The sequence below is a fragment of the Acanthopagrus latus genome, chromosome 5 (genome assembly GCF_904848185.1).
Source record: "Acanthopagrus latus isolate v.2019 chromosome 5, fAcaLat1.1, whole genome shotgun sequence".
NCBI lineage: Eukaryota > Metazoa > Chordata > Actinopteri > Spariformes > Sparidae > Acanthopagrus > Acanthopagrus latus.
This window is the reverse complement of record NC_051043.1, coordinates 26,795,593-26,822,678: the sequence shown is the minus strand read 5'-3', so window position 1 is coordinate 26,822,678 and position 27,086 is coordinate 26,795,593. Positions and strand designations below refer to the sequence as shown.

Genomic DNA, 27,086 nt, shown 5'->3' with positions numbered 1-27,086 from the left:
TCTGTATGCATGTATGTGCAAGTCATCTGCAAGTCAAAGTGTTCTGTGTGCACTGACATAACATCAGCTTTTATTAACTTTGATTCAATGTGGAAGAAGTTTGCTATAAATGTTCTCAATGGCAGTGCTAAATTATGAGATTTAACTATTGCAATGCTCCAAATATTTTATTAAAGGGTACAAATTGTAAGAATAGTATTTTTAACCTATTTTCTATGAAAAGAAAACCCACCAGGCAACCATTTTATTTAACTCTAGCATGACTGAATTGCACCTAGGTATTTAGCTACCTACTATAATATAGACAAGAGCAGGACAGAATTATATAACCCTGGTAAAGTCATGTGAAACTTTATTAAAATTCAGAGCTAATTCCTCACTTCTGCTAAGGCAAAGCAAGTTTATTTGTATAGCACGACTCAGACACAAGGCAACTCAATGTGCTTTACAGTACGTCAAAAGACATTAAAAATTGCATTTAAAATAAATTAAATACAAGTAGGAAGGCATCAAGAAACAAAAGAGTAAAACAAGTTTAGAAATAGGACAATAAGCTTGAATAGAAGAGGTTTAGATGAGACAAGACTTAAGAATAAATGTCACAGTGCAGTTCAAACCCTTAAAAATGCTCCAGTGAAAGGCAGTGGCATACAAAAAGGTCTTTAGGGATGGAAACTCCTCCTATACATCTGATTGATAAGCCATTTTTCTGACCTGGTCCGATCCTGAACACTGATTTGCACGCTGTTAGGGGTTTATGCTCAGTTGCACCAACGTTACTTGCACATGTTTCTTCGGCCAACGCGTTTTGCTAGTTTATTAACTTTTATAATAACTTCTTTGACAATATTATAACATTTCGACATCATGCCAGCAAAGTAAAAGTCTCTGATTTCCTGATTGCGACGCTTCAGTGTAGTGTCCGACAGTTGTTTTGCCCTCTCAGACGGGAGGGAGTGCTCCATCTCACCGAACATATCATCTTTGGTCGGCACCTACCGTTGACGTTGTTCTCGGCAGTTGGACAGACAGCTCGTGCGCTGGGCTGTGCCTCCCTGTGTGTGATCCGAGCGGCAGTCGTCGTGGTTCTCCTTTTAGCTTGCTAGCCGTGTATTTTTCTTTCCTCAGAAGACGTAGGCTGTACAGAAACACATCAGGTCAGTATTATTAGCTGCCCCGCTCCTTGCTCATACATTTCGGTAAACTTGCTTCTCCTCTCGAGCCTAATAAACCGGGGAACTGAACGCAAGGTGAAAGTTGTTCAGGTAGTGTAGACGTTAGTTGAGGTGTTAGTTGAGCTAGCTAGCTAACCAGCCCTTCTGTTGGTCCGGACCACCGGTTCGCCCTGAAGCTCGGGCCTCACTGCTAACGTTACAGAGGAACTAATCACGTCTATTCTTATCGTGATAACAGATTGGGATTCGTGTAAGCCGAGGAGGTGACAGTGCCGTCATCTGGTTATTACAACGCCATTATTAGAGAAGCTGTCTTTTCAGGTGACCTAATCTGTTACAATGTGTTATGTTGCCTCTCAACTTGAAGCAGCAGTGTGCCCTACTGGAGCCTCGGTGACATTGCGGAGACTTTTGGACTTGTGGAATTTGCGTCGGTCGTTACGCTGGTGAAGTGAACAGTGTGTTTTGGTCGGTCAGTGTGTTATTCGGATCTTTGGACATGTGGATGTCACTGTAACTCATCGTAAACGGGATATTGTCTCAGCAGAGACGTAGAAACTGCCGGTAAGGTAAGTTAGCTGACATAGTATTTCATTGCAGGCTTCACTCTTACCAGATGTGCCACCTCATCGACAGCTCTCAGTCCGTTAGCCATGACAGAGGTTACAGGGCGAGGTAGGCCAATTAGTTGACCAGACGGCATGATCACTTATTTAGCTGCACAGTCCAAACGAGTAATATGTCACTGAAGCGAATGTGCACCAATTAAGTCTTGCATCAGACAATGTTAACGTTTGAAGGTGTGACCTAGGTATTTAAGAGCGAACCCTTCTGTATCAGACAAAAAGCAGTTTAACTTGTTTGGACTGACTGACATGACTAAAGCTTTGATGGGCTGCAGTTTAGGAATTGCAAAGACAACGCCACTTGAAATTCTTACATTGCTGTATTTGTATTTCGAGTAGTCTTTGAGGTTCCCAATTGCGAATTTAGAGTGGGAAATTTTTTTTCATTTGTCAGATACTTTTAAAAACTGATTATGAAATAGCTGATTTAGTTAGAAAGGCTCTATTATTACTGGAAAGTCTGGATTTGACACTGGGCTGCAGTGGAAACCTTGACTTCTCACCCATATATTTCATAATTTGCCAGGGCACACTTACTTGTAACTGCCAGAATCTGTTTGGGACTGGGCATTGTTGGTATACACTAGCTGTAAGGGAGGTGTAATGTCCACTTCACTTGTGGACAATGATGGTTTTAACTTGAAAACAGTTAACCTGTATTCATTGACACTGAGGATGCAGGATTCTCCTAGCTCCCATTCTCTGCTTATGTCCTGTTAGTGCTTTTACACACCTTCCTCTGTCGATGGGGCCTACGTAATCATCCCAGCAGATGTTTCCTCAAAAAGGAAGAACCATGGTGGCTGTGGATTACATCAGTGAATACACACTTCTCAATACACAAAGTCATACTTAAGTGTTAATTAGTTTTTACTACCATATCACAAGAAGACATTGAGGGATGTCCCTCGGCAGCCAGGGCTGTAGACTGAGTCACAGCTGGACTTTCAAAGGGAACTTGTTGGCCCCTGATTCAAAATTCTCAGTGTTAACTGCTAATATAATAGCCACTGAAAACCCATGTGGAATGAAAGCCCACTGGGTTGTGTAACCAATGACACACTGTCATCAGTTAATAAACACTTGAAAGGCTGGAATGGATGTTGTTTCTTCTGTTACAAAACATGTAAGCAGATTCAGCTAACGTCTGTATCATAAGTGGTTTTGCACTTCTGTAGTCAGCAAGATATGCTCAACATAAGTTTGTAGGGTAACTGCAACCTGGGCAGTTAACATGTAGCAGTGTCATGAATAATTGTTATGATTTGGTTTCATTCTTTGGAAGGTTTTTTTTCCGCAACATGCTTTCGATGATTGAGGTCCATACTGTTGATATCCACTGCTTGGACAGACTGAGCTCAGAAACATTTGTCATTACTAACACTGAAGCTGATTATGTCTAGGCTGTCATTTTGGGAAGTAGAGTAAATCGCAGTTCACTTTTCCAGGCCACCAGCTACCCCATTTCTATTTGGTTATATACATCAGGAAAAAAACGACCCGACTCCATGGGATTTACAAATAGTCTAGGACCGAATGAGTCTATTAAACTTCAGAATTATACTTTTTAATACATCAGCGTATTAATTCCCTTCAACTTTTGCAAAACATTGGTATTTGGCTTTCTTCCTAACCACAGATTAGAGTGAGAGTCAGTGGCAAAAGATTAACATTACTGCAGTGGGAAACTCTCCAGACTAAGTGGATCATTTTCAGCTGACTGCTTCAGCGCACCAATCAGAGCTGACCCGCCCCTTTTAATGCTCACAAGACTGTCATCGTAAAACCTGGTGGTGTTCTTCTAAGACATCATAATTCATATAATTTCTCTTGTCACATCCCGTAGGCTTATGGGTCAAACAGACTTGGTATTGATAAAAGTTGTCCTTTTTATGCTTTGTGCAAAATTAATTACCAAAGATTTAGAAAGTCACATATAGGCTCCTTTTGTGTGACTTTAATTTCACCATGGAGTTTTGTGCCATTGGGTCCTTCCTTTCTCTGGCCTCCTCCTGACCTGAGGGCACTAATCAGAATCATTCAAAGACACAGCAGGAGAAAACTGGAGCGATGTATTTGAACTAGGTCGCTGCTTTCCAATGGCCTCCTGTCTATTCTCTGGAGAGAAATATCTAGAACGGTGTGTGTGACAGGGTTGTTTTGATGCACATACATACTGTAGCTCTTGTGTGACAGTGTTTAACAAGCTTTAAATTACATATCCTACCCTGTGTGAGGTCAGGCTTCTTGGCTGACTTAAAACTGACTTAAAGCAGTTTTGCAGGAGGAATTGAGAAGGCACTTGGTTGATTGATTTGATATTTTATAGATTTAGGAATTTTGAATTGCCTTCACTTCCAATCATGCATATTCTTAGAGCATTAAAAATGTTTTTTACTTTGCCCCAGGATCACACAAGCATTTGCAGTCAGTGATTGTGTTGATGACAGAAAATAATGAAACCATTCTTCATTCATGTTCTTGTCATTATCCAAGTCATTCTATATACTGTATTCTACTTAGTAGTGGTAGTAGTCATTATGAGCAAAAGCTCAGCTTTGATGCACCGGCATGCAATGTGTAACAGAAAATGATTCATTTGATAGCTACAGTCACTCACCCTCATTAGACCCCCCTACAGTGCTAAAGCAAATTCCAAATACAGGATTTACACAAGTCCTGAACACTGAATTTAACTAAAAGAGATGTTGTTCTCTGATAGGTGAGCAGCACATGGAATCCAATAACAAAAAATCAATATTATTGAAATGTTATAAGCGAGGCATATTTCAAACAACTCAGTTCCATCATGTTCAACCAGAAGTTTAAACACTTGCGCCAGCATAATGAACATTGCACATCCTTGTTATTAGACAATAGTTGCTGGAGGCAGTGTAACTTCTTGCAGGTGTTTTTACCATTAGTAACGGATGATTTTATAAAGCAACCTTTGACTAGGAAGATATAACATGAAAAAATTAAGTCAGTATGTTATTTAAATGTGTTATTTTACATGAATCAAATAGTATTTCTGGTGCCATCTATTAAAGGTGGCAATTTTAACCAAATGTGAGGTTGTAATAAGGCTTCATGATAGAGGCAGGTTTGGACACATACACTTTGCAACAGTTGTTTAGGTTATGCTGTTGACATAGCAGCTCATCCTGTCTTTATGTTGCTTGTATGTATTTCACACAAATTGAGCAAAATCGAGTATCAGACTTTCTGCGCACCTGTTCTGAACAGAACCTGTTGGTAACCCTTCACTGAAATAGGCTGAGGTGATACAGATCTGACAGTAGGTTGGCCTGAAACTCAAAGCTCGTCAGTAGTTTTGCTCTTGTTGGATTTAATTAATCAAGTGTATTGGTTAAAAATCATCATGTCATATTGTCAAACTACTAACAACAGGGTGACTGTGTTTGAATGGTACGTTCAGCCAATCAGTCTCTGTGGGTAATCTGACAAACAGGATAATCTGCTTCTGCTGGTGGTGGTCTTGTTTCTACACTAATCCTGTTTTAGAAAAAGCTGCCAACCAGATTTACACTGTTTTTATTTGCCAGAATGATAGATTGAGTGAGAGACTGTGTTTGTAGTACTGTGTGTTTTGTGGTCAAGGTCACAGATGATGATCTGTTCAGAAGTTCATGAAGGCAGCAACATAGACTGCATGTCGGCTGGCCTTTGACAGGGTATTTTTAGGTCTTAACTGTGACGTGGTGTCTGCTGAGGAGCTGTTGTCATAACAGAAACAAAATGTCTCCATTAACAGAGGAGCTACAAAGTCAGTGAACATGCCTGAAGGCCTATCTGTACTTATGTTTATTAGTTAATTTAGACAATTGCCACCCACAAAGGAATCAGAGGCAGGAAAATTCAGCATATAGTACTAGTACCCAAATGAATAATGAACCGTTTTGAGTAATTCCTTCTTAATTAGCCATCTCTCGTACTTTGAGTGGTTAATGAAAATATAATTGAGCAACCCTAACAAAAGTCAAGTAATTTCTCTCTTTTTTTTTCTCCCTCCAACAGGGCTCTTTACGTGGGCGGCAGTTTCCTCCCTTCTCCCTTTTCCTGTTTTTTCTTTCAGTTTTTGTTATTTTTACTTTCTGTGAAGTTGATTTGGGTGTAGAGAGGACAACTTCACCACCACAGGCTCTGCAACCAGTTGTTTTCATGGTCTGGGGTCAGTCTGTACCCACTGACGGACACAAACCTTGTGGGTTTAAGAGATCACAGGAGGAAACATGAGCACAGCCAAGCCCAGTGGGCTCAAAGTGCCCAGCAAGATATCTAAGCCTCCTGGGACAACAGCCCCTAAGACCAACCCCAGCACAGGTAAGAATCTTCCCATGTGCATCTTTTTCACTTTCGTATTTGTATTTTCCATGACATTCCAAAGGATACGACTTTATGAACGTTCTTGATTGCCTCAAATCAGTGCCTCTCTCCACTCCGCTAACAGGGAGCGACAGGAACTAAGTTTGAAAATCAAGTCAGCTGATATAAGCTAATTACCAACTCCCAGCACAACACAAATTCCATAGAGTCCCTTACAAAGAAGAGAATGAATTCAAGCAGAATAATCTGGACATCAAATCAAATGACATTGCAATATTTTGAATTTTTTTTTTTTTTTTTGCATTAATCTTTCTCACATAAGTCAGTTACTTGATGGACTATTAAAACATATGTTCCTTTTTCATTTCCTTAATTTTTCAGCAGGAACTAAAGTTGCTGCGACAGACAAATCAGCTTCAAGTGCCAGTGGAGGAGATGCCCAGAGCGCTGGGGAGAGCTTCCAGATTGGGGACCGAGTATGGGTGAATGGAAATAAACCAGGCTACATACAGTTTTTGGGAGAGACACAGTTTGCCCCAGGACAGTGGGCAGGGATTGTTTTAGATGAGCCAATTGGGAAGAATGATGGATCGGTGGCAGGGGTTCGCTACTTCCAGTGTGAAGCTCTGCGAGGAATATTTACACGCCCATCCAAGTTGTCTCTCACAGAAGGAGAGGCAAATGGAACTCAGACGGCACCGCCCTCCCGTGCTGCATCACCCACTCCTTCAGTTGGTAGTGTGGCTTCACATACGCCCACTACAAAATCAGCTCTGCCTTCAACTACGGCGACAGCCAAGAAGGCCTCGTCCACAACGCCAGTTACACCTTCTTCCAACCTTGCTCGCACAAACAGTGAATCTGTCTCCAACCTCTCAGAGACTGGATCAGTCAAGAAGGGGGAAAGAGAACTGAAGATGGGTGATCGAGTATTGGTAAAGTTTGTCACACTATCTACATGAAAATAACTTTTTTTCCCTTTATATTTCATCAAAGTGACAGAACTCTAAAATTCTACCTTTGTATCTGAAATTAGCAAAATTAGGATATGCATGAACATGTTTAGATTCACATGACAAATGGAACCCTTCTCTTCAGTTATTGTCCATGGAGTCCTAGTGCAGTGATTGTATCTTGATGAGCCCTTTTTTTCCTGATTAAGTCAGCTGCATGCTTCTTGCCATGGGCTCAGCAAATATGCAAGCACACATACAAACCTCCACAATTAATTAATTCATCAATTCTGGCCAACAGGTGGACCAGATCCTTGTCTGGCTAAAGTGGCAAGTTCTGCATCCATGTGGAGTGTGTGCAGTGTCTTGTTGATAATTGGCCTAAAAATCAGATAACTATCCGTATGTATAAAGACCGGACAGACATTAAAGCGAGGAGTTAACAGCGGATGTATTACCCAGTACACACAACCACCTATAAAAGTTATAACAACACACTGTCATGGTTTTCTCCAACTAAGGAAATAAGCTTACCAATACCAAGTAATGTAAACTTTGTAGCTGTGTGTTCAAGTAATTGAAAGAAAAAAACATGTTCAGTTTTATATGTTCACATTTTGGCCTTATTCTGTTCAAAGCTGGTACACGTTTGTTTCTGTTGCTTTGATGGAATTATCTCACTCAGGGTTTATTACCAGGCAAAGCTGATTACTCTTTAAGGCCTCTCTTATCTGTTGAGGAGATTAAATGTTGGCTAATGTTTGGTGTTTTCTTCTCAGGTTGGTGGTACAAAGGCTGGAGTAGTACGATTCCTCGGCGAAACCGATTTTGCTAAAGGCGAGTGGTGTGGTGTGGAATTGGATGAGCCTTTAGGGAAGAATGATGGAGCAGTGGCAGGCACAAGGTATAAAAGCCACTGATCTGTAAATAACTAAAAGAAAATGTATTACGCTTGCTACCCACATGTATACTGTAACTTTCATTATCATGATTATATAACATTATCTTTTTCCAGATATTTTCAGTGTCAACCCAAGTATGGCTTATTTGCTCCAGTACACAAAGTCACACGCATTGGCTTCCCTTCCACCACGCCAGCCAAAGCAAAAACAACAGTTCGGAAAGTAGTGGCCACACCATCAGGGCTAAAGCGAAGTCCTAGTGCTTCCTCCATCAGTACCATGAGTTCTGTGGCATCTTCTGTCAGCGCCAAGCCCAGTCGCACAGGCCTGGTTAGACATTGACACATTCCATTACAACAATGTCAGAAACTTTTTTTTAAATGTGCCTACTCATCAGTCAGACCAAACCTCTCTCTTTCCACAGCTGACAGAGACATCATCACGGTATAATCGTAAGATTTCAGGCACCACAGCCCTGCAAGAAGCGCTGAAGGAGAAACAGCAGCATATTGAACAGCTTATGGCTGAGAGGGACATGGAGAGAGCTGAGGTTGCCAAGGCCACTGGCCATGTTGGGGAGATGGAGCAAGAAATAAGCCTGCTCCGGGATGATCAAGAGCAGGTCAGCTCAACCAGTTACTCGCATGAACCTATGTTGATCATAAATTACTTCTGGAATTAGAATATCTTTTAATTGCTTAGTCATCTGTGTTGATTTTTTTCTTCATATGAAAACTTTTCTGTTGAAGATGGAGACTAAGATGGACCAGTTACGTGCCTTGGTAGAAGCTGCTGACAAAGAAAAAGTTGATCTGATGAACCAGTTGGAGGAGGAGCGTAGGTAAGGATTTTTTTTTTTTTTCGAGTCACACACTGACAAACTGTTGTAAGTGACAGTATGTCATCTATTGGTGTAATATTATGGAGACAGTTTGTTGAGACAGAAAATTAGAAAATGGTAGCTAAGATCATAGTACTACACTATTAAAATCTTATAAAGTCATGAGAAAAGAACTGTGCCTGGGTTGGTTTAACCATGCCTTTGATCAGTTAAAGGTCATTAGTTCTACAGATATGTTGAGACAACAACAAAGAAGCTCCAACAAGATTTTTTTTCCTTTTGCATAGGAAGGTGGAGGATCTTCAGTTCCGTGTAGAGGAAGCTTGTATTACCAAAGGAGACCTGGAGGTAACTGCACAACGCAGATCCTCACCAATTCAACCAACACATTTTATTGCATTCGTGTTTGAAAAAATGATTCATCAAGCAGTAAGGATCAATGCTACTCTAAATCAGACATGTTATGAACTCAAAAATTGCAAGGATGTTTAATTCAGCATTTATGATGGTGATTTAAAATCAGTATTTTAATATGAATGCAGAAGCAGCAGGCACTTCAGTCACCCTGCCTCCTGGTTCCATCACAGGATTCCAGTTCACATAAACCTTGCTATTCATCCATTACATTTAAGCGATTTCGATTTTTGTTGACATTGGGGTTATTCCCTGGGTGCAGGTCCAGTGCAGTTAAGATCACACAAAATTCACTGGTTTCCCTTTTAACGGAGCTCGAGCTGAGTACAGACAGAGCATTTGCATTTTATCTTGTTTGAGTTAGCAGTGGAAACTGACAACTATACAGCTCAGTAGGCATGTTTGCATGAACAGTTTGACACTGCCTTTATCTTGCATTAGATGATGTGCTGTCAAATTCATCCAGTGATGCAGGAAGTTACTGGCTTCATTTACAAGACTATAGACTATACCCCAACCAGAAATGATTACATAACCAGTCTATGTTAATGGACATATTAATATTTTTGTACTAGGATTAACCTAGTGGAAGACATCATTGAGAGAGAGACATTATATGCTCACCTGAAAAGTGCTATTAATCTCTATGTTCTAGTTAATTAAGCTAGAGAAATTACGATGAGAGGGCCTACATTTCGCTTTCCCCGTCACAGGATTCTTTAGTCATTTTACAAAAAGTTTTTCAAGTGAGTCATGTTCTCATCCCAATTAATGATATGCAAGTATTGGGCCCATTGGTATCTGTGTTCATATCTGATCAAAGGGTTTCTTTTATTCACTCCACAGTGCTACACAGGGGACCAGCTCAATTACCTTGAAGGCATCCAAGCTCAAAATAGATGTATAAGATGAGGGCTACAGGGTTAGAATACCCCTTTATCTTCTCTTTAAACGTGTATACTAACATTTTATTACTTACTCACAGCTGTGGATATATTAAAAATGTGCATGCAGCTTAAAATACACCAACAAAAAACTCTCCGAACTGGCCAAACTCAAAAATGCTTTGTTGACCTCAAGCTGTTGAAGGTGTACTAATGTTGTGCTATAACCCTCAGTGCCTCCCTGTTCAGTGATGTGACGTTATTGCTTTTTTCCCCTCCCGTCCTCGTCTTTCATGTTGGTCCAGTGCTTAGCATGGAACCACAGGAGATGCTCCCTTGTCATTTCACCCCCCAGTCACAGACCTGCCCACTGCAACTAAGGGGGAATAACATTCAACATTCAAATGTAATTTTTGTACAAAGGTAGATTTATCAGGCTACATTGTAGTCTATACCTAATCCACCAACACTGAATAGTGGTTGCATTGTTTTAGTATGCTCTCATTTGAGGTCCCCAGAGCCCTGATATGTATTTGTAATTCACATTCTTTCTCCCTCATTCATTAAGTTTGAATGTGGTGTATCAGTTAATTATTTGGCCACGCCAGCTCGTTTTGTCAGATTGTACCCATGGAAAACCTAATATTGTATGTCCTGGGATAGGCTGCTGGCATACCATTTACAAGTGGTGTTATTCCCCTTTTTAATATGAAACTTTAGGATAGAAGCACAGAATTGTACCAAGAAATACTTTATTAAGTCATCAATAAACCCTCATCCATAGGACACAACTCCAAGAAGTCAAATGGGAATCCTTTCTGTTTTTCGATCCCAACATGCTTCTGTGTTTCTGATTGATTTCTGTTAAGTTGGTCACAAATCCTGCACATGGTGGTCTGACTACTGGTGGTTTCTTATACAGTACTTACGATAAATGGTGTGGACAATGGCCTTATAACCAAAGAGAGAAAGCAGTGTGGGTATTGATAATGCTACAGGTTTTACGAGTTCCCCCCAAAAAATGTCCTGAAAAAACAATAAATGCAGAACATTTTCTTTATGGCAATTAATATGGCAGTTCTACAACTTTATATATCCTCTGTATGTTGAAATGCTTTGACTTCATGTCACAGGTTTAGTATAGGGAAGGAAACAACCATCACTGCTTTCTCTCAATGATGTGGTGAAGTCATTTTTACCTAATTTACTTGCTGGCTTGACACACATTATCAAAATTTCTCTGTATCATAACAGTCAATGTGCTTTATTCACCAGGTGTCAATTTTGCATGGTTTCTTCTAAACTGCCTCCATCAACAAACTCATGCACATCCATAACACATCCCCCCCCCCCTTTTGCTGCTCGTCTTGTATTTGCCACAGTTCTTTCACAACACTACCTGTGTGCAGCTGTCTATGGCACAGCCTGGAAGTTCTGCATGGGGTGTCCTCCCATTTCCACTCACCTTCCACTCCCCATCCCCAACCAATTCCCTGTCTCCAGTGTGATACACGAAGACACACACGTACACACACCATCAACATTATCATTGTTCAAACCCCTCCATCCTCTCTCCTGTCTCCCTCCCTCTCTGTCTGCGTTGGGCTGGCATGTGATGGTGGCACTGGTGTGTTCTCTTCCTCTCCCCCTTGTTTACTAACAGACGCAGACCAGACTGGAGCATGCCCACATTAAGGAGCTTGAACAGAGCCTGCTCTTTGAAAAGACCAAAGCTGAGAAACTCCAAAGAGAGTTAGAAGACACTAGGGTAATGAATTCTGCTCTGCAGTGTGCTGCGTTGGAAAAGAGGGTCTGGGCCGGGGATAGTGGCCTCAAACTTTGCAAGGGGTACAGAGAGGTGCCAAGCAGTAACTGGAGCTTTGCTTTGTATGGACTTTTGGTGAATGTACCCCACAAATGCATTTTTTTGGGCTTCGCACTAGAAAAATAATACTCCTGTTTTAGAGCAAGCAAATCAAACAATAAACTAATCATAACATAAGGTTTATTTAATTGCTCAAAGTAGTCCATTCTCTGTTAAGATAGCTGGGCAAATTCAGGATACCAATTTGTGCCGTCAGCTATAGATTTTGTTAGTAACCATTTTCAAACTATTAACTTCTCTCATTCTTTGGATCTAATTGGTCCACTGAACGAAAACTGTGTCTCTCCCATCCTGGTGATTGACAAGTATATTATATTTCTGTTGTAACTGTTAAAAAACAAGCAAAGAAAAAACAAAACGCATGAACTTTCAGCTTTCTTGAGTGACAGCTCTTTACGTGTTCTATGTTTCAATCAGTTAAACAACCCGAACTCACTCTTGCTTTACTAGAATCACTGCTTAACCAGACAGACAAACTTCTCCCTGTCCCAGCTAATCATTTTCTCAGTTATCCTATGTTCCCCAGTCCTTCCCAGCATCCATTTGTCCTGCTTATTTGGTGTCCCTGCGTTTTGCTAGTCTGAAACCTGCTCCACCTCCCAGACTATGCATCGTTGTGTTACTGTAGGGCATCAAAGTCATAAGGGGTTTCAGGAAAAATCTAGATGTATTTTTTTGTAAGGATAAGGGACATTGTTTATACAGGTTCTCTTTTGACAGTTATTTTAGCAAGAAGTGATTCTTGTTTGACAATATTAGAATAAATAATAGGCGGATGAACACAAAAGTAATGGAACATGTCAGTGCAACCTAAGGGTTTTTTTCTTAATTCATACCTCTCCTCAATCATGGCATCAGTAATTCAGTTAAGTTTAAGTTATGATTTTTAGTTCAATGGATGGTGGAAAATGTCAACACACTACTATAGCTCCATACATGCTTTCAGTGTTCACTTCCATTATTTGGACCATACCCTTTGTAGCCACAAGAGGTCAGTATAACACCTTGTTCTGGAGATCAATGGTTTTTATACTGCCCTCATTAAGCAAGCAAACAATTTTACTTTTACCAGGTGCTTGTTATATACTATTGCAATTTAGCAGTTTTTTGGTTCAATAACTGAATAGTATGATTAAGTCCATATCATATTTCAGTTTTTACACAGTGCCAAAGATTTTGATTGGGATACATTTTTGAACTAAAGATTTCTGCTTTTAAAGGTTGCTACTGTCTCAGAAAGATCTCGTATTATGGAGCTTGAGAGGGACCTTTCACTGCGAACAAGAGAGGTAGCTGACCTGCAGCTGCGTCTTGGGGCCCAGCAGGGCTCTGAGGACTCAAGCTCAACCCTTTCTCCCCTTCTGGAAGAGATAAACTCTTTGAGGGATCAGTTGGCTTCCCAGGAAGCTAAACAGCAAGAAGAGCTGGTGAAATACAAAGAGAAGTTAGATGTTCAAGAGAAGACCCACAGTGAGGCAGTTGCCCAGCTTCAGGCTACATCTGTAAGGCTCTCTGGTGACAATGAGCAGATGCAGATGCGCTTAAGCCAGGCAGAGAAAGAGAATGCTGACATAATTGAAAACTGGCGTTCCAAGTTAGAGACTGCCATTGCCTCGCACCAGCAAGCCATGGAGGACCTGAAGGTATCCTTCAGCAAAGGTGCAGGTGCCCAAACAGAGGAACTTGTAGAAACCAAAACTGCACTTGAAAGGCTAAAGGTGGAGCACAAGTTGGCTCTAGAGGAAGCTGGAGCTAAATATGAAGCTGATGCCAGAGTGTGGACACGGGAGATGCAGGAACTGAAGGAAAAGGTGTCGTCTTTGGCTGAGGACAAGGAGCGATTGGAGGACTCACTACGTTCCAGTGTTGACAAAACAGAGGAGCAGCACCTTGTGGAAATGGAGGATGTTCTTGGAAAGCTTCATGCTGCTGAACTTAGGATAAAGGAGCTTGAGGAGAAAGAAGATATCTTGGCACAACAAGCCCAAGACAAGGACAAAGAAACCAAAGAGCAGATGGCAGAAATAGTGGCACTCCGCAGCCAAGTAGCACAAGGCAGCCAGGAGCTTGTAACACTAAAGAGTCAGTTAGAGGTGCTTCAGAGCCAAGGAAACGACCAGGGTACCAAGGTTGGTTCTCATTCACCTCCTACCCATTTAATTGCTCACTTTTAAGTGTGTCTGATGTTTTAACAGTGGTGTCCCAAGGCCAGTGGGGCATTGTCAGACAATGCTAGTCATTGTTTTGTTAATGTTATGTTGTGATATTTCTTTGCTGTTTGCTTTTGCCCTTTTGTCTACATATTTTTTTACTTGACATGTACCACAGGTTAGTGATTTGAGCTCTCAGTTGGAGGGCAGACAGCAGGAAGTCCTCTCTTTACAGCAGAGTCTGAACACTGTGCAGCAGGAGAAGGACTCCCTGGAACAGCAACTTGGAGGCCTGGTGAGGTTTATAGCTTAATTTTGGATTATGAAACAGCACGTCCTTTTGCATCAGGATGTCACTGGTCTTTTTCATGTTTACTGCCCTTTAATAAACAAGTTCAGATGATATACAAACCCCCCAAAAATCTGGAGACATGACACCTGAAATACTGACTGGTTAATATGTGTATAGCAGAAAAATCATATACACAAATGTAATTTTTCCCCACAGAAACAAAAGTTGACTGAAAGCACAGAAGAGCAGACAAAATCAGCAAAAACTATGCAAGGTAAATCATATAAGCAATTGTTCTATTTTCAGATACTTTCCCTGCCAGCTTTTTCCCTATCACCTGCTACCATTTGGCTTTTTTTAGTTTTCAAAGGCTTCTAGGATCTAAAATTTAGTGTTTTTCTGTTTGCAGAAACACTTGAGAAGCTCAGTAAGAAGGAGGAGCAATGCTCATCCCTGACCACAGAATCAGAGTCTCTTAGAAGTCAACTTGCTGGTGAGGATATCTATACTGCATTCTTCAATGTTAAATGCTTTGTAAGTAGAATGCGAGTAATGCACTTAAACCCTACAAACAAACTCACACTGTCTTCACTCAGGGCTGGAGAGGAAGCTGAAGGCTGCAGATGATAGGCTTGAGCAGCTTTCAAAGGACAAAAGTAAGCTGGAAAAGGATATTTCAGACATGATGACGGCTTCTGGTGATAGTTCTGTACAGCTGACCAAAATGAATGAAGACCTCATACAGAAAGAAAGGTATCACAATCATACCAGAATATTATTTACCTGTGACATGTAATAATCAATATGTAAATCTCATTTTATTCCATGCTTAAGTTGACACATTTTTCAGTTATCTAATCTGTCATTGAATATCTTCCTAAAACGTCCTTTTTTTTTTTTTTTGTTTATTGTCATCACTCAGGAGGCTTGAGGAGTTGCAGAGTCAAATAGCGGAGGAGAAAGAGAGGACAGCACACTTGAATGAACAACTTCTGCAGGAACAGTCCCGCAAAGAGCAGGAGCTGAAGGAGACCAGAGATGAACATCAGTCTCAAATAAGTAGCCTTCAAGAGAAGATTGCTGAATTGGTTAGTGTTGTACAGTGACTGTTTATATAGAGTGGTGACGTGACAGCTCCCCATGTGTGAATCCAAAACATCTTGAGTTCCCTCTTGTGGCCTGCTGCAGTATAGATTTTAAGTCCAGTCAACTCCACATTAGAAATGGGACGTGGGTTTAGCTAAAAACTCAGTGAAATCAAATACTTTAGTTTCTTTTTTCAATTCAAGTGTTCATTTTAATAATTTTGGCCTCAATTAGTTATATAATGCTATAGAACTAGTGGGTAAAATGTCATGATTGACAGCTGAGCCCTGATCACAATTGAGGGCAGGTATATGGGTGGGAACTGATACTGATACTGCAGCTGTGCAAACTCCTGCTCCAACTGACATCACCAGTGCAAGATGTCAGTGGTTGTATCTGGGATATTTTGGCTTCATTTTCTTACAATGAGAGAGGAGTTGTGGAGATGTGTCATCTTTATGTATGTTAATGGTTTTGTAGGGCAGTCACACCAAAACTGTGTTTGAGAATTGTATCTCAAACACATTTGTATACCTTATAAAGTGTAAAATATTTGATATCAGTTTCTGTTAAGTGAATACTTAAGCAACACTCACTGGCTGCTTCAACACAAGTAGATAAATACTGTGATGTGTGAAGTTCTGGTCTTTCTAATTTCTTGTTTTCTAGGAGAAGACTGTTCAACAGGGTGAGACCTTGGTTGAGGAGTTAAAGGCCTCACAAGAGAAGTCCTTGTCTCAGGCCTCAGAGCTCCATGTGAAGGAACTTGAGGTGCTGCAGAGTCAGGTTGACAAGTTAAAACAGGACCTCTCGTCCTCCAAGGACAAATCCCAGGAGCTGGAAAAGTTGGTATCTGAGCTACAGCCTTACAAGGAGCAGGCCCAGGTAAGCACAAACCCTCCACTATATGGACACAATAGGTTGAATCAGCAAGTTTTTAATGTTCCGGAAACTTGTTTAATATGAAAAAAGGTTCTTAATGTGTTGTGAAATTTACTAATGTTTGAAATCATCAGGATTATTGTCACCTTTTGTAGCTGAAAATTGATTAAATCCATCATATCATGATGTGTCAAAGAGCACAAGTTTTAAGTCTAAAACGGAATGTGAAACCAAGCTTTACAACAAAGTTATGGGAAAATGTTTGTGATTTTATGAGAACCTTTGTCTTCATTTAACATCAGCGATTAATGTCTGTACCATAAATGACATATTGACTTTTAGTAAGTGTCATACAAATGATTAGTAAGAAGTTGCTAATTTCCTCCCCTAAGGCTGAAAACCTTGTTTTTCATATTCATCTCAGCTCCATATTGGCTGGTGCCTTGAATATGTGCTTGCAGGGGTGCACTTTATAAAATTATGTCTTGTATTTCCTCTGTAATGTGTTTGGTATTTGAGTTCAGCATATGGTTACTGAAAAAGTCAAAGAAGTTGTTTGCAGGAAATTTAGTTGAGCCAAGTCAAATAACTATTTTCTCATTTTATTATAAGTTTAATCATCAATTTAAATCCTTTGGCAAGTAAATTCATTTTTAAACGGTAAATTGCTTTTGCTACGTACCCCTGCTAGCATTGTTTATCAGTCTGATATTTCATTTAAGTAGAACATTTTCACTTTCCAACAAAAAGTTAGTTTTTTGCATGCATTTCCACATAATGGGAGGCATTCATTGATGTTTTTCATTCATTGTTATTCGTTTATAAATAGTAGAATATACAATAAAACACATAGAAACTACTGATGCGATGTAGATCCACATTTTAATTTAAGTAAATGATTGTAGTCAGCCAGCAGCCACTCCTTGTTTATCCACCTTATTCCTTTTACATTATGGGTGTGACTTCTGCCACATCCTGTCACTTAACTGGAACTGGCGTTTTCAATGGTAAAAAGACGCTAATTATCTTTGAGTGATTGATGTGGCGTATTATTCAGTCATAATCTATAATTGCTTATCTGATGCTTCCAAAGCCTTAAAGGTGCCACCTTTCACAAGATGAATCTGTTATTATGATACTCACACATACATACACTAGTTTCAACGAGCGCTGGAAATATCACCTAAACTCCGTAGCCCCCCAGTTACCTTCCCAGGAAACTTGTCGACATGCCAGTCAAATGTGTTAGGGTCCTTTTAATTAATACATGTATTTAAAGTAAGCCGGAAGGGCAGTGAAAATGTTCTGTCTTTATATTTTTGAAAATCATTGTGGTGTAAGTTGTGGTGTGATCTTTTGCCATTTTGATGCTTCTGCAGCTTAACCTTTCCAAATGCATATCACTTATGTCCATCTGCTTGATTTATTTTTGGATTCATCTTACTCTTCCCTGTGTATATTCCCCTCCTTTTTTTCTTTCAACTTTATTTTTCCAGTGTCTTTCTGCTGAGCTTGACACCTACAAGCATGATGTTGAACATTTTTCCCAAAAACTGGAAAAGCAGAGTCTAGATCTGGAAAATGTGTGTAAGGAAAGAGAGGATGTTAAGGCTGAGAAAGGCAAACTGGAGAAACAGCTTTCAGATGTGCAGAGTAAGCTCTCTGCCCTTGAGATTGCTCACCAGGAAGTTTCAGTCCAGAATGAAGAACTGCTAAAAACCACAGATCAGCTTTCAAAAACTAAAGAGGAACTACTTACCAAGAGCAAGCATTCAGATGAGGAAAGGATTTCATTGAACAAGGAGTTGGAAAAACTCAGAGATCTTCTTGAGGAAGTACAGACTGATAACAAAAACCTCAAGAATGCTAAAAGTGAGCACCAGGTCCAAATTGCGGAGCTTCGAAGACAAAATGCAGATAAGAACGACTTGCTCCTGCAGCATCAGCAGGACATCCAGCAAATTGAGGCTAAAAAGAAGCAACTACTTGAGGATTATGAAAATGTCTGCAAAGAGAAGAACCGACTCGAAGACGACCTCAATGAAAGCAGGTCAAAGCTCACATGTGAGAGGGACAATCTGATTTTAGAGAGAGATTCTGCTAGGAATGCCAAAAAATCTCTTGATGCTAAGAATGCTGAGTTGCAGGCAAAACTTAAATCTGTGAACTTAGAAAAAGAAGACCTTACAATGAAGAATACCCAGCTGCAGGCCCTCACAGAAACATTGACAAAGGAGAAGGTGGAGATGTCCTCTGAAATCAGTGCTGTTGTGTTGGATAAAAAGAGCCTTGAGACAGTCAAGGAGGAGCTCCAGAATAAGCTCAGTGCTACGAAGAAAGACTTGGAGAGCTGTGTCCGTGAATGTGAAGAACTTAAAGCCTCAAAAATTAGCCTGGCCCAGATGCTGGACGAGTTCAAGATGAGCAGTCAGGTGACTGATTCTGAAAAGCTTCACCTCCTGCAGGAGAAGGAAGACTTACTTGCAATCCAAAGAAAGGTCTGTAATGAGAAAGAGGAGCTCCTCAGAGAGATCGAAGAATTAAAGGAGAAGCTTCAAGTCTCAACAGAACAACTGTCTCAGTCCAACACGAAATGTAAAGAGGCATTATCATCTTTTGAGCAAGAGAGGCAGGCATTTCGTCTTCAGAATTCTGAAACTGAGATGGCTTTACACGCTTTACGAAAGGAAAAGATGAGCCTGGATTCAGCAATAGAGCAGCAAAAAATGGATTATGAGCGTTTGGCAGGGGAGAAAGGAGAATTCGAAGAGAAGCACACAAAAGCCATATCTGAAAAAGATGCTCTGTCTCTAGAGCGTGATAAGCTAGCTAGTGATATCCGAGAAACTAAGGACCAGTTAGATAGTTACACCAGAGAAAATGCTGTCTTAATTCAAGAGAAGTCTAATTTAACAACAATGATAGAGGAGACCAAATGCCAAAAAGACAAGGTTGAATCAGAGATGACCTCATTGAAACTAGAAAATGCTGACCTACAAAATGAACTGCAGAAACACAAGTCTGATATTAAAATTCTTGAAAAGGAGAAAACTGAGCTTGTTCATGGGAACAGTAAAGTAAAAATGGATTTCGAAAAGGGTCATTTAGAATTTATTCAAAAGATTGATATCCTTACAAACGATTGTCAGCGCCTGCAATCATTGCAGACTGAGGCTGACAAAAAAGTGCAGTACTTGCAGAAGGAGAGTCAGGGGCTGCTTCAGGAGATCCAGGACTTAAAATGTCAGATTGAATCAGTGTCAGCGGCTAAGAACCTTCTTGAGAGCCAGCTACAGGCTGAATCCAATGAACGAAGTAAAGCAATATCTGAAAAGGATGGTCTTTCCAAACAAATAGAGGAGCTGCAGCAAACATTGTCTAAAGTCATACAAGAAAATAAAGAGATTTCTTCTAAACTTCAGAATTCTGATGATGAAAATAAGTCTTCTATAATGGATATGGAGGTGTTGAAAACCCAACTGAAGAAACAAGAGGAAGAAACTAGCCAGTTAACAGAACATAGAGAACAGCTTCTATCCAAGCTTGAAGAAATGGACAAACAAATGGCCCTCCTGACCACAGAGAAGGAAGACCTTTTAGCTGGACAATGTAAATTGGAACAGGACATTTCTTCTCTCCACTCAAGCAAAGAAAGTTGGCTTGCAGAGCAGTCAATACTCCTGGGAGAGTTAGACAAGTTGCACGCTAGCCAGAATCAACTAGAGGTTGATGTCAAGAACCTACAATCTGAAAAGGAACTTTTGGAAAATCAATACAAGAAAGCTGTTGAGGATGTTTCAGCTTCAACCACTGCAAAAGAAGAGATTTCCACCAGCATCTCAAACCTAACAGCTCAGAAGGATGCCCTGCAGGTGGAGAGAGATGAAGCCACCCAGCAAGTCAGGCAGCTTGAGTCCCAACTAAAAAATGCCATTTCTAAGCAGCTTGAGGTATTCCTCCTCCAGTAGTAATCACTGTCACACATACCGTAGAGTGGCTGGGGCTTTGTCAAATACTCACTGCATGCTTGCTGGTTTGGTTCCTTTTTCCCTTCCCTTTTATTTACGTGTCTAACTTTCATCTTCCATTTACTAACCGTTGGTAACTACCCTTAGCTCCCAGCCTTTGCCTGTGGGCTTATAACGTGATCTAACATTTAGGCAAATTCTTATGGGTTACATGATTATGTAAGTCTAAGGTGATCTTTATCCCGCTCACCATCTGATGGTGTGTCATATTCCATTTGATTATGTATTTGTTAATAGACAATGAAAAAAGATACATGTGGAGATGTCTCAACATATTTCTGCGTGATTAGCTTTTATCATTTACAGTAATGTAAAAGAGTAACTGTTATAATTTAGCCCCAGTAATCTGCTTTATTGACACATTACACAGGTTATGTGTTGTCAGTATCCGTTCTGAGGCCACAGGTTGTAGAGTATTTTATATTGGATACTAATTATTTTCCTCCTTAGTGTAATATTCATGTCTTTAATTCTCAACCAGAATGTACTTGAAAATTGAAATGAACTGAGATTTGGATAGCTGATGCAAAATCAGTAATTAAGATGGCTGAAGTAATGAAGTAATTGAGCATGCAGTTAATTAGTTAAACAATATTAAAAGGGGATCAATCCAAACACATTATAAATAGCTCCATCAAACGAGCTACAATTGTCTTATTCTGGTTGGTGTTTGGTTGATGTCATTAAAAGAAGATGTCAACCAACCATTTGCTGCTCTTCATTTGAAACCTTTGTTCTTAACAAATATCCTGATCACACTGTTTAGGCTGCAGAGGCCTCTGGCAAGACTGCTGAGGCTCTCGAACAGCTGACAAAAGAGAAAACCAGTTTGATGGAGGAGAAGAATAAAGCCCAGTCTTTGTTGAAAGAGCTCCAGAGCTCTAAGCAGGAGATGGAGAATGAGGTAAGAGATGGGTCTTTGCATAAATAATGCTAATGTAATCTTTCAGATACAATAATAATTATTTTGTAAACATTGTTCCAGCTCAAAAAACTAAAGGAAGAGAATTCCAAGTACCAAGAAGATCTGAATGTATCCAAAGAGCAGCTTTGCACAGAATCTCAGAAAACTAACAGTCTGTGCCAGGAAATGTGAGTATATCCTTAGCTATGCAGATATGAAATGTTGTCTGCATGAGCGGTTGGAATTTCTTGATGATGTTACTGTTTGTATTTTTTCAGTGAGGAGCTTAAAGAAGCTGATTGTGTGAAGACTAAGTCCCTGCAGATGCTGCAAGATGAGAACAACAAGCTGACTCAGGAGCTTGATAACAGTCACAAAGGCCAGAGCGATCTCTTGAAGGTACAGCACATAGTATCTCTATTTGACAAATTGTGTTTCAGCTATTGATCTGCTGACCATTGCTGGATTAGAACTATGTTTTTGTTTTATCTTTTTTCCCAGCTCAAGGATGATAACTCCAAACTCAAAAAGCAGTTGAAGGAGTTTAAGCAAAGGTAAGCGAATACACTATAATTTGATGATCCGGGCATTTTTTGAAGCATGATGCCTAAATTAGCACAAATGCGTTCACCTGTGGATCGTATGTCATGCTGTTTTTTTCCTCCAAAGCCTGCCAAATAATGCCTTCAGGTACTTCACACCTTTTAATATTATGTGATGTCAGTCACCATCATGTCATGGTAGAAACACTTCAACCAAATATGTATTATATGCAGGCAAATAATCAGAGAAACGTAATGTCACATGACTTTTTCCATTCAACTTGAATATTTTCCACATCCAACCCCAAAAAAGTATGTGTTGCCTGCATTTGATGTGGGTAATAAATAAACATTAATCAGAGAAATCACAAAGTCTCAACAGTGTGTACGAGCTTCTCAGTTTCCAAACATGGCGCAGCAGTGTGCCTGTGCCAAACAAGCACATCCACTCAGAACACACCAAAACAGGAAATGCAGGCTGGAATGTTGTCCATCATATAAGTTTCAGTTTAAATGAATGGGGAACTAAAACAAATGATATGTAGGATGGAAGTGTAATCTGGCCTTACATTAAAGTAAAGCACTATTCATTCTGAGTTATGATTCAAAAGGTAATTCAACCTGCAGCACCATCCCGCCTGCTTAACAGTTTCATTATGTGTTTTCACTGCAGATTTTTTTTTTTTTTTGTTGCTCTTTATTTTTTTTGCCATTGTTTTCTCTTGCTGGTTCTCTGCTGTCAGTTCAATAATTGTAAAATAATCTACACATACATCTCAGGTAAAAGGTTCAAAAGGTAAAAATCTGCTGAGAAACAACTTGGTTAATGTTACTGTATGTGTATTTTGATAGTGAAAGCACCTTGAAGGAGCAGTTTGACAAGGAGAAGGCAACCCTCCAGCAGTCCATCCATAAAAACAGTGCCTTAATTTCAGAAAAGGACCAGCAGGTGGAAAACCTGAGGAGCGAGGTGAGACTCTAATGCATGATGGTACTGTCTATTTTCAGTTGGTATGGCATCTTATTGACTGTTGAGCTCTCACAAACTGAATTATAGCAAGTTAAAATTTTAGAGAATGCAGGGACAGAGTTCACGAGGGTGCACAGAAAAGTTTAAACCGACTTTGTGATTTTATGCACCCCAAGGTTGAAATCTCCTTACTGTTTCCTTCGGCTGTTGTGACAACAGGCTTTAACAGGATATGAATGTTTAAGCCCATGTGTACCTTTAAGTGTAATTTCCTTTTCACAGTTGACAAACAAATCAAATTAGCATTGGACCTTTCAGGTACTTTTCCCATATTGCATAGTCTAACAGGATGTCTTTTTCTAGGGCAGCTTTCATACTGAGTGTGCATGCAAGTGAGCGTACAATTATTGTCACCTTGAATTGCAACTTTGCTGACTGTGAGAAAGTCTGCCCTCTTGGCAGTGACACATTTCTCACATGTTCAAAATATCTGTTATTCTTTAATCCTTTTAAAGCTTGTTTTGAATGTATAATTTCAAATCTCTACGTTGTACTACTGTTGTTAATAATCTGTCATCGAGTGAGTGATTTTAACTGTTGTCATAATGTATTTTCGTGCAGCGTTTTGTCCAAGGAACGTAATATTTGTTCCAATATTGAATAGCATGGGTTGGTCTTCACAGCTGGCTGTACTGCGTGGGGAAAGTGCCTCAGTTAAGACACTGCAGGGCACAATTCAGGCCTTGGAGCATGACAAGGCTAATCTACAGGAGCGTGTTCAGAGACTGGAGAAGGATCTGGCTGCCGGGCCTGACACCATCAACAAGTCCTCAGGTAAGAGTGGGCTGAACATATGATCACAGCTAACATTACTGGCAGAACTAAGGTCTGTTCTCTGTGAGGTAACATGCTAAACATAACAGGATTAGTGAGTGTACTTCTGCATTTCATTTAAAACGATACCTGACGTTTCAAGGTGATGCAGTTTTGGACCAACTAAGGGAGGATAAGGAGACCGCAGAGAGTCAGGTATGTGTCTTTCCTCTCTACATTAATACTAATTGTAGGCCTGGATGGGTTGAGGGTTCTTGCCATTCATATCTTCAGTGTGAAGATGCTTCCGTACACTGGCTCATAGACTTTTCTGGTTTGCCAAAAACTAGGTCTAACTAGGTCTAGGCAGTCGTACGGAAGTAGTCTTACTGAATGCTGTTTTCAAAATGACTGTGCTGCTTACTCAGACATTTACTAACAAATACTACTTCTGATGAAGCAGTAGACTCTGAATTTACAGTTTATGATTCACTCATGTAGCCATTACAGTATAATATTTTACAGAGGTGAAAAGGTTGTAAATTTATTTGAAATTTTATTAAAGACATATTGAACTTCTGACATGATCTCAGCTCTTTCAGGGGTGATCAACAGGACTGAAAGTGGTGGGGTGATAGCTTCCGTCATCATTCTCAGAAATCTCTTACTTCTAGGCTCCAGCCTCTGTTAATTCTAAAATGTTATACTGTATTATTTGTAAGTGATGATTTTAGTGTGTTGTGTGGCAGTAAGTGGGTCCTAATTTGAATCTCAAATTGTTTTCTTTTCTCTTTCTTAAATCCGAACTCCTCTTCTCTGCCCTGTCTCTGATGTTGGCAATACTACACCACCATCAGGCAGCGGTTTGTTAATGTTTTTCATCAGCTTCACTTGTGCATGTTTGTCTGTCACTCTCACCGTGGCTCTTATGTTTTGTGTATATGATCACATTATAGTTGGTGTCAAAACTACTAACTGTCTTCCAAAAATGAATCAAGCTTGATTTCTCAATACCTTAGAATTCACTAAGCATTTGATAAAATTCCAAGGGAAAATTTGAGATATCATATATGCTTAGCAGACATCAGATCTCGTAAAAGATTACTTTAACTCAGTAATACACTAATCATAATTGGGTTTTTTACTGACTCATTCCAAGCTTCGATTTTCTTTGGCTGAAAGCTCACAGTAGTGATTCATCAACACAGACTAGGTTTATTATTTTGGGGAATATGGCAAGACATAGTTACTATCCTGTTATCACTTGTCTTCGTCATACAATTAAGGTGAAGTCTTTACACATAAAACGGTGGTTAAGTTTCCCAGGAAACCTTTGTCAGTTTGAGTAAATATTGATAAAGAAAATGTGTTGATAGATATTTACCGTTCGTCAGCAGGAGAACTAAGGCCACTGTCGTCATTGTCCCATACAGATTGAGTTCCTGAATTCGGTTATCGTTGACCTTCAGAGGAAGAATGGCGAACTCAAGGACAAATTGGAGACAATGGCAGCCGCTGCTCTCAATGGGAATAATCCAAGTGAGCTGGATAATTATGATAGGTAAGTCCATTCATGGCAGCTGTGTGGCAGGACAACTCAATTTTCTTTTTGTATCACTGGACAGTCTGACTAAACAGGTCTAAACCATGGATAATCTGGATACAGCGTCAGAGGCAGAGCCCAGTTCATTTCTATTAAAGCTGCTCAGTTACACATGAAGCCGGGGTATATGATCCTCCATTATAATGTGGGGCAAATGTTACTGGACTGATGGCTCACATTACGGTAGTGAAGTGAATCATTTTGCCTGTGCTCACCGCCCTGCATTGCTGCATACTGAGTTTATTGCCACCAAAGACAGTTGTGATTAGTTTAAAGAAGATAGAACAAGTTGCACATAAATTTGCCTTCTTTTTCGCTGCAGCCATGACAAGGAACCTGTGAAGAAGAAGCCTCCGCCAAGGCTGTTCTGTGACATCTGTGATTGCTTCGACCTCCACGACACTGAGGACTGTCCCACACAAATGCAGGTGCCCGACTCCCCTCCACACACCACCTACCATGGCAGTAAGGGCGAAGAACGACCCTACTGCGACATCTGTGAGGTCTTTGGCCACTGGACCGAATCCTGTAATGATGACCAGACCTTTTGAAGCCTATACCACCTTTGTTCGCACAATCACTATATTTGCACATCATGTTAGATTATGAGGTGCTTTTGGGGTTTTCGGTTTGTATGTGTGTGCATTTTGTGTGCTTGTTTTTGCCAAGTGTCTTTAATGTCCACGCCAGTCCTTAAGCGCTCTTATAAGAGAACGGCCTCCTCAGAATCTCTTTCCAACAATTCAGATATCCAGAAAACTAATATACAGCAGTTAACAGTTTGTATTTGTAATTGTAAATGACTTTGGAGGAAAAATGTTTGATATCCTGGGTTTGTGTGAGTGAGAAAAAAAACTTGTTGGATGTGTCTTTGTGGGAGAACCGATGGTCTTCTTCAGATCATTTAATTTATCAATATCCTAACATTGTTTGCACAGCTTGTTGGGGGATCACAAAGATCATATAGTATCATAAAAGATGTTATTTGAAACTGTAAATTACTTGATTGAAAAACAAATGTCAGTTTTCGCAAAAAAAATGGTGAGCTATAGTTTATTTTTTTATGCCTGGAAATACTATGTACTCTTTAAAGGTTTGATAGTATGTGTGTAATTCTGTGGGAGGTAATAATCACAGGGAGAGACTTGCTGCCTGAAAGCAGCAGTGAAACCCAGTGCTTGTTTGGCTTTAATGAAAACTTTTGTATGCTCTTTATGAAGGAACTGCTGGATGATTGGTAAGAAGAAAGCATTGATACTTCAAGCACTTCTACTACTTACTCTAACCCCTCATTTTCAGTAAAAGGGCCTTTCCAAAAAGTTTCTTGGCAATTAAAAGATCAATTTCCGTAAGAAACAATGAAAGACTTCGGCATTTCTTTAAAAAATGTTTTGAATATCTGTATAAGAATAAATGAAATTTATGTATGAATTGAAAATCAAGATCTCTGTGTTGATTATCATGGAAAGCAATACGTACAGTCTATGTGCATTTTGCTCGTACCTTGTTGCTTTCTTTAATTGCTGTCACACACATGCACACTGCACACTGTACGAGTAACCTGATATTTTACTAGAGCCACAGAAGCCAACATGCATTCCTAAGAATATGTACAATGTGAGCACAGTGTTAGAGTTTTGAGGCAGGACCTTAGGTAACCTAAAGCAGGGAAATACATGTTTCTAGTGCCTTTTTGGAATGTGAATTTAGAGCTTGATAATGGTGGAAGTGTCACTTTGTGTTAAAAAAATTGCTGGGGACGTTGAAGGCTCGGATGAAAAAACATTTT

The 27,086-nt window shown here is 40.0% G+C and overlaps 1 protein-coding gene across 7 annotated transcripts; it reads left to right on the top strand.

Moving 5' to 3' along the window:
• Positions 1-1,004: 1,004 nt before the first annotated feature.
• On the top strand, positions 1,005-26,735 carry clip1a (CAP-GLY domain containing linker protein 1a). 7 transcript variants are annotated; one of them, XM_037097336.1, is made up of 27 exons: positions 1,005-1,157; positions 5,840-6,145; positions 6,533-7,083; positions 7,881-8,005; positions 8,117-8,333; positions 8,428-8,625; positions 8,753-8,844; positions 9,132-9,192; positions 11,806-11,910; positions 13,248-14,156; positions 14,356-14,472; positions 14,686-14,743; positions 14,879-14,962; positions 15,066-15,222; positions 15,392-15,557; positions 16,225-16,440; positions 17,934-20,387; positions 21,232-21,369; positions 21,451-21,557; positions 21,648-21,768; positions 21,871-21,923; positions 22,764-22,881; positions 23,565-23,715; positions 23,858-23,910; positions 24,552-24,557; positions 25,128-25,255; positions 25,620-26,735. In XM_037097336.1, the coding sequence occupies exons 2-27, from the start codon at positions 6,055-6,057 to the stop codon at positions 25,846-25,848; spliced, it is 6,705 nt and encodes a 2,234-aa protein (XP_036953231.1). In that variant the 5' UTR covers positions 1,005-1,157; positions 5,840-6,054; the 3' UTR covers positions 25,849-26,735. The 7 variants fall into 7 exon arrangements, with proteins under 7 accessions (XP_036953231.1, XP_036953229.1, XP_036953236.1 ...); XM_037097334.1 differs by having other exon boundaries at positions 6,530-7,083; XM_037097335.1 differs by lacking the exon at positions 1,005-1,157 and adding an exon at positions 1,607-1,744 and having other exon boundaries at positions 6,530-7,083.
• Positions 26,736-27,086: the final 351 nt, after the last annotated feature.

Coding starts and splice junctions, on each gene's coding strand:
- clip1a (XM_037097334.1), top strand. CDS start 6,055: ATGAGCACAGCCAAGCCCAGTGGGCTCAAAGTGCCCAGCAAGATATCT. Junction 14,157..14,355: donor GAAACGACCAGGGTACCAAG/GTTGGTTCTCAT, acceptor CATGTACCACAG/GTTAGTGATTTGAGCTCTCA. Junction 21,769..21,870: donor GCCAGAGCGATCTCTTGAAG/GTACAGCACATA, acceptor CTTTTTTCCCAG/CTCAAGGATGATAACTCCAA.